Source organism: Ictidomys tridecemlineatus, unplaced genomic scaffold (genome assembly GCF_052094955.1).
Source record: "Ictidomys tridecemlineatus isolate mIctTri1 unplaced genomic scaffold, mIctTri1.hap1 Scaffold_89, whole genome shotgun sequence".
Lineage (NCBI taxonomy): Eukaryota > Metazoa > Chordata > Mammalia > Rodentia > Sciuridae > Ictidomys > Ictidomys tridecemlineatus.
The window spans coordinates 428068-449697 of record NW_027526129.1 but is presented as its reverse complement, the minus strand read 5'-3'; the positions used below and the strand labels follow the sequence as shown (position 1 = coordinate 449697).

General features: G+C 35.5%; 1 protein-coding gene across 1 annotated transcript; it reads left to right on the top strand.

The window, feature by feature from the left end:
- The first annotated feature begins 204 nt into the window (after positions 1–204).
- Positions 205–20665, top strand: LOC144374812 (cytochrome P450 3A9-like). Its single transcript, XM_078037576.1, has 7 exons — positions 205–279; positions 543–631; positions 1312–1460; positions 15205–15365; positions 16727–16953; positions 19315–19477; positions 20107–20665. The coding sequence occupies exons 1-7, from the start codon at positions 205–207 to the stop codon at positions 20200–20202; spliced, it is 960 nt and encodes a 319-aa protein (XP_077893702.1). The 3' UTR covers positions 20203–20665.
- Positions 20666–21630: the final 965 nt, after the last annotated feature.

The window sequence follows — 21630 nt, the reverse complement described above, 5'->3', positions numbered from 1 at the left end:
AGTAGGTTTGATGTCAATCTTGCACATCATTAGGCTTAAGTCCAGGTGTTCTTTTTCTACTATCACACACTAAACATTTTTTAAATAAAGCTTGTTTAACAAACTTTTGCAACTGTGGAGACCTCCACATTTATGTAGACAAAATATCTTTTCCTTTGACTCCAGAGTTTTGGTCTAGTGGGATTTGTGAAAAAAGCCATCACCATGTCTGGGGACGAACAGTGGAAGAGAATAAGAACACTGCTGTCTCCAACCTTCACTAGTGGAAAATTCAAGGAGGTAATAAAATAGGAAGGTTTTTCATTGGAAACTTAAAGGATTAATCTGGGTATGGGTAGAAAGTGAGAGAGATAGTAGTCCCTTTCAAACGGATAGTCCTCTGAATTTGAACTTCCTAAAAATGTTTTTTTGTCTTTATGTTTTAGAAGAGGTATAATGGGAATCATTATAAATGTCTCATATTTCTTCATTCTGGGAAAGCCATAGTGTTGGGGACTGAGTCTCCTCACTTAACTATGCATGATCTTTTGTTTTGTGCATAGATATTCCCCATCATTAACCAGTCTGGAGATGTGTTGGTGAATAACATGAGACTGGAATCAGAGAAGGGCAAGTTTATAAACTTGAAAGAGTAAGTAGCAGGGCAGTTCTGGCATTCCAAGCTCCACCAGGAGCCCTATCCAACTGCCTTCTGAATTCCAAATGTTGAGCTAGTGCAATGAGCAGACAAAAGCAAGTTTGGAGTCACAACTCCAACTGTTCATCCAAGAAGGAGCTTCTCCCAGGTGGAGACAGGGAAGCTGGGGAGAAAGGATCTCTCCTGTATCCACCAAGGTTTGTTTGGCTGCTATTTGTGACTTTGGATATACTAGAAGACAAAATACTGTCAAGGTCAAGGTCACCTTATTTGAGCCCTCTAGGAAGACTCAGTTATTCCACCCTTGTCCTGCTGAAGCTCAGTTTGAACAAAACTATCATCATTCACATTCTTTTTGTGCTACTGTAGTATGTCTGATTATGGATCTTATCCCTGTTTGGGTAAGCTTCTTGAGTTCAGAAGTGAGTCTACCTCACCTCACTGTGCCCATCACTCCTGGAACAAGGGCAGTACTAATTTGCAACTCATAAAGGCCTCATAGTAAGTGTGAAGGATCATGGAGTCATCTTAGAGTCCAGCAGATAACGGTGAGTGTGTGGCTCACTGCTTGTCTTGCCTGGGTATGTGAACTTACTCCTACTTTTTGCTGCATGTGTAGTGGAAGGATTGGGAAGAGCCACTGGTTTTAACTTTCCATGTCTTTCTCTATTCAGCATCTTTGGAGCCTATAGTATGGATGTGATCACAGCGACATCATTTGGAGTGAACATTGATTCTCTCAACAACCCACAAGATCCCTTTGTGGAGAAAGTCAAGAAGCTGTTAAAATTTCATTTCTTTGACCCTTTGCTTCTCTCAATAAGTATGTGGACTACCATGTTATTAGTTCCCTCTCTCTATTTAAATAAGATCATTATTGATACATAATTAACAATCTTTTAATTACCCCACTTAATTATACAATTAAATTGTTCAGTATGAAGATATACTCAACCATCACTAGTGACCATTTTTCAACTCAGAACCAGACTACCATTTCATTATAAACTCTGTATTCCTCAAGCCTAAGCAACCATGGATTTATTTTCTAACTATAGATTTGCTGATACTGTGAATTTTCTATTAACAAATCCTACAATATTTGTCTTTGCATGTCTGACTTCTTTCATTTATCATTGTATTTTCAAATTCTTTCATCCTGAAGCATGCGTGAGTACTTCATTTCCTTTTTAAAAAAATTATTTATTTATTTGTTCTAATGAATTATACATGACAGTAGAATGCATTCCACTACATAAAACACAAATGGAGCACAACTTTTCACTTTTTTGTACTTGTACATGAAGTAGATTCACACCATTTGTGTCATCATACATGTTCCTAGGGTAATGATGTCCATCTCATTCCACCATCACTACTACACCCATCGCCCCTCCATTTCCCTTGCCCTATCCAAAGTATCTCCATTCCTCGGATAACCCCCCCCCATTATGGATCAGCATTCACTTATGAGAGAAAACATTCGACTTTTTGTGTTTTGGGATTGGCTTACTTCACTTAGCATGATATTCTCCAACTGTATTCATTTTTGTAAAAATTCCATGAATTTATTCTCTTTTAATGCTGAATAATATTCCATTGTGTATATGTACCACACTTTCCTTATCCATTCATCTGTTGATGGAAATCTAGGTTGGTTCTACAGTTTAGCTATTGTGAATTGAGCTGATATAAACATTAATGTGGCTGCATCACTGTATTATGCTGATTATTAGTTCTTTGGGTATAAACCAAGAAGTGGGATAGCTGGGTCAAATTGTGGTTCCACTCCAACTTCTCTGAGGAATCTCTATACTGCTTTCCAAAGTGGTTGCACCAATTTGCAGTCCCACTAGCAATGTAAATGCCTTTCCACTCACATTCACACCAACATATATTTCTGCTTGTATTCTTCATAACTGCCATTCTGACTGGAGTGAGATGAAATCTTAGAGTAGTTTTGATTTGCATTTCTCTAATTACTAGAGATATTGAACTTTTTTTATACATTTGTTGATCACTTGTGTTTCTTCTTCTGAGAAATGTTTGTTCAATTTCTTAGCCCATTTTTTGATAGGGTTATTTGCTATTTTTTGTGTTAGATTTTTTGAGTTCTCTATATATCCTGGAGATTAGTGCTCTATATGATGTGCATGTTGTCAAAACTTGCTCCCATTCTTTAGGCCCTCTCTTCACCTTATTGATTGTTTCTTTTTTTTTTTTTTTTGGATAAGAAGCTTTTCAGTTTGAATCCACCCCATTTATTGTTTATTGATTTTATTTCTTGCACTTTAAGAGTCTTGTTAAGGAAGTCAGAATCTAATCTGACATAATGAAAGTTTGGGGTACTTTTTATTCTATTAGGTGCAGGGTCTCTGGCCTAATTACTAGGTCCTTGATTCACTGTGAGTTAAGTTTTGTGCATGGTGAGAGGTAGGGACTTAATTTCACATTGCTACATATGGATTTTCAGTTTTCCCAGAACCATTTGTTGAAGAGGCTTTTTTCCCCAGTTAATGTTTTTGGCACCTTTGTCTAGTATGATATAACCACATTCATGTGGGTTTGTCTCTGTGTCTTCTATTCTGTACCATTGGTCAGCAAGTCTATTTTGGTGCAGATACCATGCTGGTTTTGTTTCTATAGTTCTGCTGTATAGTTTAAGATCTGGTATAGTGATGCTTCCTGCTTCACTTTCTTTTTAAGGATTGCTAGCTATTCTGGGTCTCATATTTTTCCAAATAAATTTTATGATTGCATTTTTATTTCTATGAAGAATGTCATTGGGATTTTAATAGGGATTACATTAAATCTGTATAACACTTTTGGTAGTATGGATTTTCCAGAATTTAATTGAGACTTTTTGCATCTATGTTCATTAAAGATATTGGTCTGAAATTTTCTCTTGTTGATGTGTCTTTGGCTTGTTTTGAAATCAGAGTGATTGAATGAGTTTGGAAAAGTTTCCTCTTTTGCTATTTCATGGAATAATTTAAGGAGTATTAGTTTTTGGTCTTCTTTGAAGGTCTTGTGAGAATCTGACTGGTAGAGCTTTTCTTTGTATGTAGGCTTTTGATGGTGTCTTCTATTTCCTTGCTTGAAATTGATCTAATTAACTTGTGTATATTACCTTGATTAAGTTTGGATAGATCATGACTCTAGAAATTTGTTGATGTCTTTGATATTTTCTATTTAACTGGAGTATAAATTTTTTTAAATAGTTTTTAATTATCTTCTATATTTCAGATGTGTCCATCATGATATTTCCTTTTTATCACAGATTTTAGTAATTTTCCTCTCTTTTTATTAGTGTGGCTAAGGGTTTATGAATTTTATTTATTTTTTTAAAGAACAAACTTTGTGTTTTGTCAATTTTTTCAATTGTTTCTTTTGTTTCAGTTTCATTGATTTCAGCTCTGATTTTAATTATTTCCTGTCTTCTACTACTTTTAGTGTTGATTGTTATTTTGGGGGGGGCTTTGAGATGTAATTTTAGGTCCTTTATTTATCGCCTTTTTATTCTTTAAAGAAATGAACTCCATGCAATGAACTTTCCTCTTAGTACGACCTTCATAGTATCACAGAGATTTTAAGATGTTGTATCAGTGGTCTCGTTTACCTCTAAGAATTTTTTTATCTCCTCTCTGATGTTTTCTGCTATCCCTTGATTATTCAGTAGCATATTATTTAGTCTCCAGGTGTTGGAGTAGCTTCTGTTTTTCATTTTATCATTAATTTCTAATTTCATTCCATTATAATCTGATGGCATGCAGGGTAGTGTCTCTATTTGTATTTGCTAAGAATTGTTTTGTGGCATAATATATGGTCTATTTTAGAGAAGGATCCATGTGCTGCTGAGAAGAAAGTGTATTCACTCATTGATGTATGAAATATTCTCTATATGTCTGTTAAATCTAAGATATTGATTGTATTATTGAATTCTATAGTTTCTTTGTTTAGCTTTTGTTTGGAAGATCTACCCCGTGGTGAATGTGTTGTGTTAAAGTCACCCAGTATTATTGTATTGTGGTCTATTTTACTCTTGAATTTGAGAAGAGTTTGATGAATGTAGATGGCTATTACATTTGGCATTTTCTTGTTATCCCATAATTCATTGTTTGGGGAATAAGTATTTATAATTGTTATTTCTTGTTGATGAATGGTTTTCTTAAGCAGTATAAAATATCCTTCTTTATTCCTTATAATTAACTTTGTCTTGATGTCTACTTTATTTGATATGAGGATAAAAACCTGTGCTTGTTTACACAGTACATGTGAGTAGTATATTTATTCCCAACCTTTCACCTTCAATTTGTGGATGTCTTTTCCTATGTGATAAGTCTCTTGAAGGTAGCATATTGTTGGTTTTTTAAAAAATCCAATCTGCCAGCCTATGTCTTTTGATTGATGAGTTTAGGCCATTAACATTCAGGGTTATTATTGAAGTGTGGTTTATATTTCCAGTCATTTTGCTTTATTTTTGGTTTTTAATTTGACTTGGTTTCTTTTTTGATTGGCTTTTCCTTTAGTGTACTTCCTCTCTTTGCTGATTTTCATTGTTGTTTTTTATTTTTTCTTCATGGAATATTTTGCTAAGGATGTTCTGTAGTCCAAGCTTTCTAGTTGTAAATTCTTTTAATTTTTGTTTATTATGGAAGTTTTTCACTTCATCATGAAATCTAAAGCTTAATTTTGCTGGATATAAGATTCTTGATTGGCATCCACCTTCTTTCAGAGTTTGGTATATATTATTCCAGGACCCTCTAGCTTTGAAGGTCTGGGTTTAGAAATCTGCAGAGATCTTAATTCATTTTCTCCTATATGTAATCTGATTCCTTTCTCTTGTGGCTTTTAAATTTCTTTCTTTATTCTGTATGATAGGCATTTTAATTGTTATGTGCCTTGGTGTAGAATCTGTTGTGATTTTGTACACTTGGTGTCTTGTAAGCCTTTTGTATTTGATTTTCTAATTCATTATTTAGGTATAGGAAATTTACTAATATTATTTCATTGAATAAATTGTTGATTTCTTTGTTTTGAAACTGTATGCCTTCCTCTATCAAAATAATTCTTACATTTGGACTTTTCATAATTCATGAATGTTCTACTCATGGTTTCTTACCATCTTCACTGTGTGGTCAACTTTACTTTCAAGATTATATATTTAGTCTTCATTGTCGGAGGTCCTATCTTTCAAGTGATCTAATCTGATGGTGATGATTTCTATGGAGTTTTTAATTTGCTTTATTGTTTTTTTTATTTCAATGATTTCTTTTCCTTTTTTTGGTAGAATCTCTATCTCATTATTGAAGTAAACTTTTGCTTCCTGTATTTGGCTATGTAACTCTTTATTGAAATGACCTTTTGTTGCCTGTGTTTGCTTTCTTATATCATCCTTTAATTCACAGAACATTTTAATTACATACATCCTGAACTCTTTTTGGACATCTCTTCTGCTATGCTGGCCATTGGTTCTAGTAATGTATCTCGGTTTTTGGGGGGCACTTTTTTCCCTTGTTTTTTCATATTGTTTGCATGTCTTTCCCTTTATCAGTGCAGATCTAAGGTATTACAGTTTTTACCAATAGACTTATAGTATCCCTGCAGAATTCCATGACCTCTCCTTTAAAGAGGAGATCAATATTAACATATCCCCATGCAAACATTATGCAGGCTTAATTAAACCAAATAGCTTCTTTTGAGATGTTTACAGGTTTGTCACAATAGACAGAAATGGTGAGTTTGATTATTATTAACAATGTAAACAGTAGGTTGCAAAAAGATCTACAGTTTATAATGGTGGACAAAGAGAGAATGGGGGACTGATTTAGGATGAGATGTTAAGGAGGTAGGAAATGAGGATATAGAGTTATTAGATCTTAGGAAGCATAAAAGAGGAATCAAAAGATGTTGGCTAGTAGCAGGAGAAAAGAGACAAAGAGACTTTGAGGATATAGATAAGTGGGAAGGAGAGAAAGAGAGAGAGAGAGAAGAGAGAAGAGAGAGAATAGAGAACAACAAATAATTTTATTTGCTAATATTCTGTTGAGATTTTGCATCCATAATTATAAGATATATCAGTTTGTAGTTCTCCTGTATTATCTTTGTGTTAAGTCTTAAGATTAGGTTAACATGGGCATTTTAAGATCTTTTACAAGTGTTCACTGTATTCTATATTTATAAAATAATAGATATTTCTATGAATGTTTGTAAAGAGGTAAAGAATTGGTATTAGTTCTTTTAATGTTTGGTAGAATTGTCCTTGGAACATCTGGACCTGAGCTTCACTTTGTAGAAAAGTTCCTAATTTAGTCTCATCACAGGATGTATGTCAATATATATTTTGCATTTCTTTTTGTGTCAGTTTCTGTTGTTTGTGTCTTTTTAGGAATTTGTCTATTTCATTTATGTAATTTGTATAATTGTTGTGTAATCTGATTGTTACAATATCTTTATAATTCTTTCTATGTTTATAATGTCAGTATTTCCCAAGTTTTCATTTTGAATGCTACTAACTGTAGCCTTTCTATTTCTAGGTCAGAGTAGTATTTTGTGAATTTTGTTGGTTTTTTTTTCAAAGAATTGCATTTGTTTTAATTAATTTATTCTATTGATTTTATTTTTTATTTGATTAGTTTTCACTTTGGTCCTTAATATTTTCTCTCTTCTGTTTCCTTTAAGTTTAATTTGCTTTTTCTTTCATGATTTATTATGTAAAGTTTGATCATTCATTTGCAATCTTTGTTTTTATTTAATAGATGAGAATTTATCTCTGAGCAATGATGGCTTTTTCTCCATTCCATATTATACCTTCTTTATTTCCTTTCAATACTTTATCTATTTCACGTTATATTTCTTCTTTCATCCAGTGTTTATTTAGGTGCATATTGATCAATTTGTCCATACTTTGAGTTTTTCAATTTTCTTTCTAATAATGCCTTCTGGATTCCTTATGTGGTGATTGAGGAAAACATGCTCTGTTGGTCCATCCTGACTGCTCTTTCTTGAAGAGCATGATTAACTGCAGCTTCAGACAAAAGCCTAGTTTTATCCAAAGCCACTCTATTCCAGTACAATAAGGGGAAAGGGGTCAGGGTTTTCATCTTGCTCCTTTGGTCACTCCAAAGAGGCATAAGGGGCCACTGATCTCACTGGTATAGTGGTGATCCTATATATGACATCTTCTTCCTCATCCAGTGGCCTGGAGCCCAATCAGTTGTCCAAATAGAAATAGTTCCTCTTTAGGAACTCCTGTGATTTCCACTTTTCCAATTGGTAGAGAAAATGTAATTGCTCCAGGTAAATTTTACATTTTTCACTGAAGTGTCCTTTGTTTTTTCTTTCCCCTGCAGTAATATTTTCATTCCTTACTCCAATTTATGAGAAAATGAATATCTCTCTGTTTCCAAAGCATGTCACAAATTTTTTAAAGAAAGCTATAAAGAGAATGAAAGAATGTCACCTTCAAAAGAAACAACAGGTAAAATCTGGTTGTGGTTACAGAGGTTCATTTTTGATAATTTATTTGCCTATGGGTGTATGACTTCCATACTTCTTTGTATATTTTTAAAAGGTAGATGAAGAACTCTTGGTTGGGAGTAGTAGAGGGTTTCATTTGGGGAGAATAAAGAATTTAGCATCTAGTAATTGAAAAACAAGAATGAATTAGAGAGGGAACTGAAATAGAGTAAGATATATTCCATGCTTTTATAATTATGTCAAAATGGACTCTACTCTCATATAACTGAAAAGAACTAATAAAAAAGACTTAAATAAATAAAATTATATTTTCCAAATACTGAAAAAATAATGAATCAGAGGGAAAGCATTTACAATTAAATAATGGGCGTGGAATTTAGTTTGTCAAGGCATAAATATTGCTGATAGAAAAAGTCCCAAATGCTCTAAAAAGGAGTCCTTGTATGTTGTTGACTAGAATGCACATTAGGACAGCCTTTATGGAAAACTATGAGGAGGGCCCTCAGAAATCAAATACAGACCCACCGTATGATCTAACAGTGTCACTACTAGGTTATAACCACAGGAAATGAAATCAGTATGTCAAAGAGAGATATGCATTCCCATGTTTATTGCAACACTACGTTAAAATTGTTCTTATTAATTTTTTTAATTGTTTTTTAATTTTTTTATTGGTTGTTCCCAACATTACAAAACTCTTGACATATCGTATTTCATACATTAGATTGAAGTGGGTTATGAACTCCCAATTTTACCCCAAATGCAAATTGCACAATCACGTTGAATACACATCCACAATTTTACATAATGCCCTATTAGTAATTGTTGTATTCTGCTACATTTTCTATCCCTTACTATCCCCCCTTCCCTTCCCTCACATGTTCTCTCTCTACCCCATCTACTTTAATAATTTCTCTTTTTGTTCATTTTCCCATTCCTTTCACAACCTCTTATATGTAATTTTGTATAGCAATGAGGGTCTCCCTTCATTTCCATGCAATTTCCCTTTTCTCTCCCTTTCCCTCCCATCTCATGTCTCTATTTAATGTTAATCTTTTCTTCCTGCTCTTCCTCCTTGCTCTGTTCATAGTTGTTCTCATTATATCAAAGAAGACATTTGGTATTTGTTTTTTATGGATTGGCTAGCTTCACTAAGCATAATCTTCTCTAGTGGCATCCATTTTTCTGCAAATTCCATGATTTTCTCATTTTTTAGTGCTGCGTAATATTCCATGGTGTATAAATGCCACGTTTTTTTTATCCATTCATCTATTGAAAGGCATCTGGGTTGGTTCCACAGTCTAGCTATTGTGAGTTGTGCTGCTATGAACATAGATGTGGCAGTATCCCTGTAGCATGCTCTTTGAAGGTCTTCAGGGAATAGTTCCAGAAGGGCAATAGCAGGGTCAAATGGTGGTTCCATTCCCAGCTTTCCCAGGAATCTCCATACTGCTTTCCAAATTGGCCGCACCAATTTGCAGTCCCACCAGCAATGTACAAGTGTACCCTTTTCTCCACATCCTCGCCAGCACTTGTAGTTGTTTGACTTCATAGTGGCTGCCAATCTTACTGAAGTGAGATGGTATCTTAGGGTGGTTTTGATTTCCATTTCACTGACTGCTAGAGATGGTGAGCATTTTTTCATGTACTTGTTGATTGATTGTATATCTTGCTCTGAGAAGTATCTGTTCAGGTCCTTGGCCCATTTGTTGATTGGATTATTTGTTATTTATTGTCTAATTTTTTGAGTTCTTTGTATACTCTAGATATTAGGGCTCTATCTGAAGTGTGAGGAGTAAAAATTTGTTCCCAGGATGTAGGCTCCCTATTTACCTCTCTTATTGTTTTTCTTGCTGAGAAAAAACTTTTCAGTTTAAGTAAGTCCCATTTGTTGATTCTTGTTTTTACTCTTGTGCTATGGGTGTCCTATTAAGGAATGTGGAGCCCAACCCCACAATATGTAGATCAGAGCAAACTTTTTCTTGTATCAGATGCAGAGTCTCTGATTTGATATCAAGCTCCTTGATCCATTTTGAGTTAACTTTTGTGCATGGCGAGAGAAAGGGATTTAGTTTCATTTTGTTGCATATGGATTTCCAGTTTTCCCAACACCATTTGTTGAAGATGCTCTTCTTCCTCCATTGCATGCCTTTAGCCCCTTTATCGAATATAAGATAGTTGTAACTTTGTGGATTAGTCTCTGTGTCCTCTCTTCTATACCATTGGTCCACTAGCTTTTTTTGGTACCAGTACCATGCTGTTTTTTTCACTATTGCTCTGTAATATAGTTTGAAATCTAGTATTGCTATTCCGCCTGATTCACACTTCCTGCTTAGAATTGCTTTTGCTATTCTAGGTCTTTTATTTTTCCATATGAATTTCATGATTGCTTTATCTCTTTCTACAAGAAATGCCATTGGGATTTTTATTGGCATTGCATTAAACCTACAGAAAAGTTTTGGTAATATCGCCATTTTGATAATGTTAGTTCTGCCTATCCATGAACAGGGTATATTTTTCCATCTTCTAAGATCTTTTCTACTTCTCTCTTTAGGGTTCTGTAGTTTTCATTGTATAAATCTTTCACCTCTTTTGTTAGGTTGATTCCCAAGTATTTTTTTTTTTGAGGATATTGTGAATGGAGTGTTTTTCCTTATTTCCGTTTCAGAAGTTTTGTCGCTGATATACAGAAATGCCTTTGATTTATGAGTATTGATTTTATATCCTGCCACTTTGCTGAATTCACTTTTTAGTTCTAGTAGTTTCTTTGTAGACCCTTTTGGGTCTTCTAGGTATAGAATCATGTCATCCACAAATAGTGATAATTTAAGTTCTTCTTTTCCTATTTTTATGCCTTTAATTTCTTTCGTCTGTCTGATTGCTCTGGCCAGTGTTTTGAGAACTATGTTTAACAGAAGTGGTAAGAGAGGGCATCCCTGTCTTGTTCCAGATTTTAGAGGGAATGCCTTCAATTTTTCTCCATTCAGAATGATGCTAGCCTGAGGCTTAGCATAGATTGCTTTTACAATATTGAGGTATGTTCTTGTTATCCCTAGTTTTTCTAGAGTTTTAAAAATAAAGGGATGCTGTACTTTGTTGAATGCTTTTTCCACATCTATTGAGATGATCATATGGTTCTTATTTTTAAGTCTATTGATGTGATGAATAACATTTATTGATTTCCGTATATTGAACCAGCCTTGCATCCCAGGGATGAATCCTACTTGATCATGGTGCACAATTTTTTTGATATGTTTTTTAATCCGATTCACCAGAATTTTATTGAGGATTTTTGCATCTAGGTTCATTAGAGATATTGGTCTGTAGTTTTCTTTCATTGAGGTATCTTTGTCTGGTTTCGAAATCAGGGTCATGTTGGCCTCATAGAATGAGTTTGGAAGAGCTCCCTCTTTTTCTATTTCCTGAAATAACTTGAAAAGCATTGGTATTAATTCTTCTTTAAATGTTTTGTGAAACTCCACTGTATATCCATCTGGTCCTGGGCTTTTCTTGGTTGGTAGTCTTTTGATTGCTTCTTTAATTTCATCCACTGATATTGGTCTGTTCAAATTGTGTGTATCCTCCTGACTCAGTCTGGGCAAATCATATGCCTTAAGAAATTTATCAATGTCTTCAGTATTTTCTATTTTATTGGAATATAGGTTTTCAAAATAATTTCTAATTGTCTTCTGTATTTCTGTAGCATCTGGTGTGATATTGCCTTTTTCATCCCTTATGTTAGTAATTTGAGTTCTCTCTCTTCTTCTCTTCGTTAGCATGGCTAAAGGTCTGTCGATCTTATTTATTTTTTCGAAGAACTGAATAGATTTTGAAATCATCCACCATTAGGAAATGATAAATGCAATTAAAATGTGTCTGAACTGACATAAACTTCAAACAGCATATACATATATCAAAGTAATCAGGTACCTGTTGATATGTATATTTTAATGTTTTAATATATCAGTTGAAATAATTTTTTTAAATAGAGGGAAAATGTTTCATCATATCCCGTCTATTTAATAGGTAAAATTTCAACATAAAAGTTATTTTCCTGGTGATTTAATTTCATCAGATTTTATATAGTCAAAAATCATTGCATTTCCAAACCTTTAAAAACTCTCACTTTACATACTCTCCACAGAAGGCATCCTCAGGGTAGCTGGAACTTTCTGGCCCCTCATGGAGCAGGCATGGGGTTCTTTAGGTGAAGATTTTGTTTCATGTATGAAGCCTGACACAATAATGTGTGCATGCCAGGGAGCCAGGATGAGCCCTCCAGGGGTCAGTACAAAATTCATAGCTTTAAGCATGGTGGGAGTTTTCAAGAAACTTGCCAAAAATCTGATGATGAGCTCTAACAATTGTAGGAGATTAATCTGTGGCATCTTTGGTGAAGAATTAAGGTAGTAAAACAAAATACTGAAGTCCAGGACTTCTCTCTAAGCAAACAAATGCAACAAGAGACAAAGCCAACCACTCTCTGGCCAGGAGGCTGTGTTCAGAATCCACAGGAGCTCACAAGTAGTGAGAGCAAAGGCCAGTAGCTATTGGACACCACAGCCAGTTTTCATTCAGGGAAATATCCTACTCTTCAAAGTTTGTAGATGGATGCTTTTCTTCACTGATGACTTAGGAAACTCCAGCTGGACTTCTGTACTTAAAGAATTCATAGTATCAGAAGGGAAGATAAGTTCTGCACTCTTAATGCCCTGCTATCTTTGAAATCTCTCTGTTTCTAGCATCGGGTGGATTTTCTTCAGCTTATGATAAATTCTCAGAATTCCAAAGATGTGGAGTCTCATAAAGGTAAACAAGGTTGCTATCTCATCTACTGATGGGGAAACTCAGAGGGAAAGATTGTTCTGGAAATGTACAGAAGATTTTCCAGGAAGAAGAGTATTTCTACCTAGTTGCAGAAAGTGCATGATTGGATGTCATATACAATAGCCTGAGGAACTTTCTAGAGAAGCACACCTAGAGCCATGTTCAAATGTTGAAGCTGATAAAAACAAGTATTTCTTTCACTAGCATGGTAGTTTTATTCAACTTATTTTCTTACTATTTTTATTTTGATGCTCAATTCTCCCATATTTGTCCACTGGAATCCCTTTCATGTAGGCTCCTGAGTCCTCTATTATTCTTGTCATCTTTTTTATGATTGTTTTAAAAGTAGCTTCTGTTTATTCTGGCCATAGCAATATTGAACTGAAAACATAGAGGTTCTCCATGTAGTCTTGAATACACTGCTTCACTCCCCATATCTACCACCAGAGACTTATATTTACACAGTTCAGGAACCTGTATTGACACACTTCTAGCATTCACAGTCCACAGATTTTCTTAGGGTTTGCTCGTAGTCTTGTACATTTTATGACATGTAACCACATTATAGTAGGATATAGTGTATTCTGTGTCCTTTTCATTTATTTTGTAAGTATTTTCTTGCTTTCTGATTTAAGATATTCTAGGTTTCTGCGCTGTTTCTCATGACAGCTTTGTTTTTTGTTTTTGTTTTTGCAATTAATGAAATTTAGAAATCAAAATTTTTAATCATCTTGTGGATTTTTTCTTTTAGATACTCTCAGTAGGCAACATTATTAACATGAAATACTTCTACATGCAACAGAGGAAAGAAATATTTCTGTATCTACTCACATCCAGTGATATAAACTATTTTTCTCTCTCCTTCAATTTTTTTTTCTAATTTATTGCTTTTTTCTGTAATGCACAAATACTTCCATTGCAGTTCTAATTCATGGTACCCAGTACTATGACAATCAACTGAATAAAGTCTTGAATGTTGACCAATTAATTCTAGAGATGAGGACTGGGCTTACTACAACCTGCCAGTATACATATTTTTTAAAAGATATTTTTATTTTTTAGTTATAAATGCACACAATACTTTTATTTTATTTTTATGTGGTGCTGAGGACCAGTACCTCACGTGTGCTAGGTGAGTGTTCTACCACGAAGCCACAACCCCAGCCCCAGTGTACATATTTTTAGGTTCACATGTACATATTATCTATTTATCTATTTATCTATCTATCTATCTATCTATCTATCTATCTATCTATCTATCTATCTATCTACTTATCTATCCATCCATCCATTCATCCATCTATCCTGTATGTATCTACCCAATTCTATTCAGCTTTTTGTGATGAAGTAAACAGTCTGTAGTTTAACTCTTCAATAAAATAACCACCAAACACATGTGCCTTCTTAGCACTTGACATGTGGCTAGTGCCACTGAGGAATTGTTTAAAATTTAAACATTCACGTGTGGCTAGTAGCTACGAATGCAAAAAGCCAAGCTCCAAACCTTGACTTTTTTTGGTGCAGGGGAGAGGGTTACCAGGAATTAAACTCAGGGACACTCAACCACTGAGCCTTATCCCCAGCCCTACTTTGTAGTTTATTTAGAGACAGGGGTCTAACTGATTTGCTTAGCACCTCCCTGTTGCTGAGGTTGGCTTTGAACTCATGATCCTTTTGCCTCAGCCTCCCACTGAGATTACCGGTGTGTGCCACTGCACCTGGCCTGAACCTTGACTTTATAGTCCTATTTCATGGGGTTCATACTCACTGGGATAAAAGATTTGGTAATTAAATGTTCTCATGACAACATAGAAAACCATCATCAATAAATCTGAACTCTGTAGACCTTTCAAACACTTGTTGTGTGTATTCTTTTTTTTAATCTTGAATTGCATGATTTGCACAGAGACCATGTTTATTTCAGGGCCTAGGTATCTAAAAGTCCATGTTGATCATACTGTGTATCTTAGATAGAAATGGTATCTCTTGCAATTACCTATCTTTGGTGGTGCTGAGAATGGCATAGTTAGTAGCCAAGTCCAAGAGTGTTATAGACCTCAGGAAAACAGGAATAAAAAAAGTTTTTCTTTGTCTCCCCTATCAGAGAGACATGAAAGTGAAAACCACTCTGCGAGTGACTCTGAATTGCTTTTCCATGGTCCTACATAGTGATCTGTGGGGTTTAATGGGATTTCTATTTATCTAAACTCTGATGTTGGGATTTGCTGAATTTACCTAAATTGTGTTTTCTCTTCTATTAGCCCTGTCTGATCTGGAGTTTGTGGCCCAGTCAATTATCTTAATTTTTGCTGGCTATGAGACCACTAGCAATGCTCTTTCCTTCATTTTGTATGAACTGGCCACCCATCTCGATGTCCAGACCAAACTGCAGCAGAAGATTGATTCGACTTTGCCCAATAAGGTGAGAAGATGTTATCTGGAGAGGGAGGAGGGGAGGCTGAGCCTCAACAAGACTGCCTCCTTTTCACTTCCTAGGAGGCTTTGTCAAAAATATAGTCACTGATTCTTTCCACCACCTCTATTTTTAAAGGATTTGAAGAGACAAATGAAGGAGAAAACAGTATTTTGGGGAAAATGCTATTCCCAAAACTACAAGGAATTTTTAAAAGAGTGTAGTTTCAGTTGTATCCATTACCAGTTACCATCATTACACCCAGGAAGTGTAAGCATGTGTCACTCAAGTGTCCAGATCATTGGCTCTGCTGAGCTGTGGCATGAGCTCCTGCCTGGTTGTCTGCTGAGTGAGCCTGGGCTTGATGGGCAGGACGAAAATGCTCTGCTCCACACATCTAGTAATGTATTTGAGAGAAGCAGTTAGGGGATGAGTCAGGTTTTCTGACTCCTGAGCCAAATTCTTTACTTCTACTTTGTATCCTCTCCAATGACACACCAGGCATTAGTCACAAGTAGTACCAGCTGTCCTTACTCCTCTGCCTAAGTAGGGAGTCTATTGGATATGAAGACACCTGGTCTCTGGGGCTGGCATGGCTGGTTTGGAGTGAAGTGGGCACAAAGCCTCTTCTTCAGAGCTCACAATGAATCCCTGAAGAACAACCAGGAGACTGGTCCAGCAACAGAGGGTGGGGCTGAGAGTGGCTTCCTGCCCTCCTTAGAATGTACTCTGGAACTGAAATTGTGTGACATGGTGCCATCCAAACTTGGACTTCTTTTGGTGGTACTGGAATGGAACTTACCAGATTCTCCCAATATTTTTTCCATGATGTAGTGTTATCTTAAAGTTTCATACACACACACACACACACATACACACACACACACACACACACACACACACACACATATATATATATATATACTCAAAGCAGGATTATTCAAAAAATTTATATATAATTGGTTATTTCCTCTTTTCTATTTTCGTGAAATAGGCATGTGACTTTTCTAGAGAAAGGTAACAGTGATTTTTACATATTTTCCCTCAGTGTAATTGTCATATTCTATTAGTTACTTTTCCTTGCATGAGGAAAAGTAGTACATGATGATGCTGAGGATATTATACACTGAATTTGGGATTGTCCCAAAGGTCTCTTATGTACAAAACTACTCTGCACTTCTCAATGAGCCATGGACATGGTTGTCAAATGGACATGATTGTTATTACAGTGCTTAGTCAATTGTAAGCATTACTCTCCTTCTATATTGTGTTATTCCTGGGACTTCCTAACACTTTAATAAAACTACGTAGATTGTGTTTAAAGTTAGTTCTAAACATAAATTTCCAAAAATCTCTTTTTTTCTCTTCAGGCACCTGCTACCTATGAAACTGTGATACAGATGAAGTATCTGGACATGGTGGTGAATGAAACTCTCAGGTTGTACCCAATTGCTGGCAGACTTGAGAGGATCTGTAAGAAAGATGTTGAAATCAATGGAGTGCCCATTAGGAAGGGGACAGTGGTGATGATATCAAGCTATGTTCTTCATCGAGACCCACAGCACTGGCCAGAGCCTGAGGAGTTCCGCCTTGAAAGGTACAGGACCTCTGGGAAAGGGAACCACCCTGGGCTAGGGTTGTCCAAGCATGTCCTTGTATTTCTTATCCTAGATGACATATAGGTAGCTATGTAATTATTTTCATATATGTCTTTGTACTTTAAGCAGTTTTCCTGTTATAAATATAACACTTTCTTGCGAAATGATATGAATTTGTGACAAGGAACAAAACAAATACTATGTCTATTCACTATCCTAAATTCTTTTTTTAAAATTTTAAATTGATTTTTTAAAAAATAAATGACAACAAAATGCATTACAATTCTTAGTACACACACATAAAAACAATTTCTCATATCTCTGTTTGTATATAAAGTATGTTGACATCAATTAATGTCTTCATACCTGTACTTTGGATAATAATGTTCATCACATTCCATCATCCTTGCTAATCCCCTGCCCCTCCATTTCCTTTCCACCCCTCTGCTCTATCTAGAGTTTATCTATTCTTCCCATGCTTCCCCTCCCTACCCCACTACAAGTCAGCCTCCTTATATCAGAGAAAACATTCATCATTTGTTTTGTTTTTTGGGAACTGGCTAACTTAACTTAGCATTATCTTCTCCAACACCATCCATTTACCTGCAAATGCCATGATTTTATTCTCTTTTAATGTTGAGTAAAACTTCATTGTGTATATATGCCACATTTTTAATCCATTCATCTACTGAAGGGCATCTAGGTTGGCTCCACAGTTTAGCTATTGTGAATTGTGCTGCTATAAACACTGATGTGGCTATATCTCTGTAGCGTGCTGTTTTTAAGTCTTTTAGGTATAAACCAAGAAGAGGGATAGCTTGGTCAAATGGTGGTTCCATTCCCAGATTTCCAAGGAATTTCCATACTGCTTTCCATATTGGCTGCACCAATTTACAGTCCCACCAGCAATGTATGAGTGTACTTTTCCTCCCACATCCTTGCCAACACTTATTGTTGTTATCATAATAGCTGCCATTCTGACTGGAGTGAGATGATATCTTCGAATAGTTTTGATCTGCATTTCTCTAATTGCTAGAGATCATGAGCATTTTTTCATATATTTGTTGATTGATTGTATGTCATCTTTTTAGAAGTGTCTGTTAAGGTTATTGGCCCATTTATTGATTGAGTTATTTGTTTTTTTGGTGCTTTGCTTTTTAGTTCTTTATATACTCTAGAGATTGATGTTCTATCTAATGTGGTAGGGGTAAAAATTTGCTCCCAAGGTGTAGTCTCTTTATTCACCTCACAAAATGTTTCTTTTTCTGAGAAGAAAATTTTTAGTTTGTTAAATTCTTTAAATAACCATGAATTAATAATATGATCATGTTCTCATAAACATATTTCTATGTATAGATAGATATTTTTGCTAAACTAGATTGTATCATATTTTATTTTTGCTTGCACCTGATAATATATACATTCAACCTCTGCATGTATGATTTTTTTTGCGTGGTACCAGGAATTGAATTCATGAGTGGTCGAGCACTAAGCCACATCAGTAGCCCTATTTTGTATTTTATTATAGACAGGGTTTCACTGAGTTGTTTGGGGCCTCACTAAATTGCTGAAGCTGGCTTTTAACTTGGGATCCTGCTGTCTCCCAAGTTGCTGTGATTACAGGCATGTGCTGTGCTCAGCCTTATGTATGGTTTTTCCATCTATAATTTCAACTAACTTATAAACTTTTTTCTTGTCAGTTTCTCCTAAACAGTCTAAAACGATAAATATTTATATAGTATTTAAATATTATTACTTATTATAAGCAATCCAGAGATGATTTAAAATATATTTCAGGATGTGCATAGGCTATACATGTATTTCCCCATTATTTTTATAAGAGCCTTCAACACCCAGGATTTTGTTTATTCTGATGCTAAAATGAATTCTCCTCAGATATGGCACATTATTCTGTGTGTATGAGTGTGTGTGTGTGTATGTGTGTGTGTGTTTGTGTTTTCAAATTTTAAAGCATGTGCCATAACTGACATAACCACTATCTCATTTTATTTTATGTATTCACTCTTATACTCCTTAAATTTTATGTGTGTTTTGTTTTCTTTACTGTCTCAATTTACCATGATTTCCTTTGAAACAGCATTAATCTCATCTCAAAAAGACGGAAAGATCCTATAGGCTAAGGGGGAGAAAGGTGGAAAAACTTCTATAGGCTAAGTAATAGAAAGGTAGAAAAATTCCATAGCTTAACAATTCTCATAGCAAAGCCACAGCTGGATTTCAATGACCAGCCCAGAAATCATCTTTTACACCATTGCTTGAGAGTGTCTAAGGAACAAACTGAAATAAGTAACTGTTTAGGTTTTAATATTTTGCTTACTTCTCATCTATTGTGGGACAAGGTTCAGTAAGAATAACAAGGACAGCATCAATCCTTACGTGTACATGCCCTTTGGAAATGGACCCCGAAACTGCATCACCATGAGGTTTGCTCTCATGAACATAAAACTTGCTCTTGTCAAAGTAATGCAGAACTTCTCCTTCCAAACTTGTAAGGAAACACAGGTCAGTAGGTTTTCATATATACAATGTTTTATTTGAAGATGTTTTTCCAAACAGAGGGGGCCAAGTGACAGAAAACTATATGCTCATTCATCATTTAATTTTTAGATCTATAGTCCAGTGAGTCTCTTTTGCACGATCTTTGAGATTTAGAGTTCTACACCATGGGGGCTCTAAATCTATGGCTTTATGAAGACCAAAGTGTAAAAAACATATGGACTCAATGCAGACTAGTGTTCCATGTGTATGTGTGGACTGTGAACTTGAGCACAGTGTAAATTCAGCTCCAAGTCTCCTGGAGAGACCCTGTACACAGTCATGAGGTGTGGTTACCACAGGGTTCTGATGTTTGAGTGAAGCTCTCCTCACCAGAACTTACAGAACTTCCTTGTCTCAGGCCTTGTACAAGATAAATGTTTATGAAATAATTTTTCAGATAAATGAATAATTTTACTATCCAATTATGACACACCTTAGAGAATGAGTAGGACGAATTCAAAGAACATGATACTAAAAGTAGTTTTTTTTTGTTTGTGGAGCATTACTGGGCTTAATGTATCTTCTTGACTTTGTTGCTTTGGTTCCTGGTGTTTCATTCATTTCTTCTCTATGTGCTTGTCTATACATTACAGATTTCCCTGAAATTAGCCGATCAAGGAATACTTCAATCTGAAAAGCCAATTATTCTGAATTCTGTGTGCAGAGATTGGATAATAAGTGGAGCCTGAACTTCCCTAATGATTTGTGCATTGTTGTCCTCAGATCCTGGGACCCAGAACATCAGAGAACAAAAATGTATTTTGTGAAGAAAACTCAAAATGAAGATAGACTCTGTATTCCTCAATTGATGAATGATAAGAGATGCTGGACCTTTGCTGACCTTGCTCAGGGTCTGTGCAAAGTATTATGTATTTTCTAATGAAAAGGAGGTGCCCACTTCAGTGCCACACATGAAGACTCACCCTTTCTGGGTCTAATGGGCTCTCTCCTCTCACTGCCAGTTATTACTGGCAGCTCCTCCTGAGCTCTAATTAGAGAATCAACAATTATCACCAAATTTTTCAATAATTTTTAATAAAAATGAAGGTGGTTGTGGTGGCTTTTGTAGTGACATTGATATAAGATGTGTTCTTTTAAATATGTTATGATAAGTTTTATAATGAGAAAGTCAATAAACATATCCTTATAGAAGTTTATCTGAAGCCTCTATGCCCATTTAAGGGGATATATAGTACTCAATCAGTGAAAGTCAAAATTCAATCTTTTGATCATCACAATAAGTGAATACATGAAGCTTTTTATGAAATTCAAATTAAATAGTAAGATAGAGTTAATCCACTGTGAGTTTCCCCATTGCTGGAAAAGAATATTCATAGTGGCCTTCTGTCATTTTTGAAGCACAAAATTTATAACACTTTACTGAGGTAGTTATTACTATCTCTCTAGCTTAGATTTCTTACTTCCATCCTATCTCCCTTGTTGATTCTGGAAAGCAAGAAACATATTTGTAGTCCATCTTCAACTCCTAATTTGATCACAAGCACAATTAGCATTGAATTAGAAAGTGGTTGATAGTCAATTGTTTTTATAGCAGTGCTCCTGAGATTCAACTGGTATCAGGAGCTACACAGGATTTTTTCATCTTCTGTCCTGTACCTTCTCTTCCTTCTCTCTACATCCCCTTCCCTTCTTGAATAATTCACTCCTAATGCCATTAGGTGTGGTCCAGCATTGTGAGGGCACACTTTGCGGTGGAGAAGGAAATAATGGTGGCTTCAAGTCAAATATGAGATACAATTGGGAAGGTGCTCTCAGAAGGGACAGCCTGCCTGAGTATGAGAGCCCAAGCAACCTGAGATGGGCTCCAAGCAGAGGGATGCCCTATCATAAACACTTATTTGCGCCGGAACTCAATGTAGCGGGAACCCAAGGTAGCAGGAAGCCAAGGTAGCGGGAACTGCTTTATTGTTGAACAGTAGAGGTATATATACCTAACTGATTACACACAGCTTGACTCAATTAGCATCATCTAGATACAGCAATCCGCCAATAAGTAATCCCCACCATCTTAATGGCTTGGTGGCGTTGCCTCACAAACCACTCCTTCTGGCAAACTGCCAGGCGCCATCTTGACTTGATTGCAGCCCCCAACACTC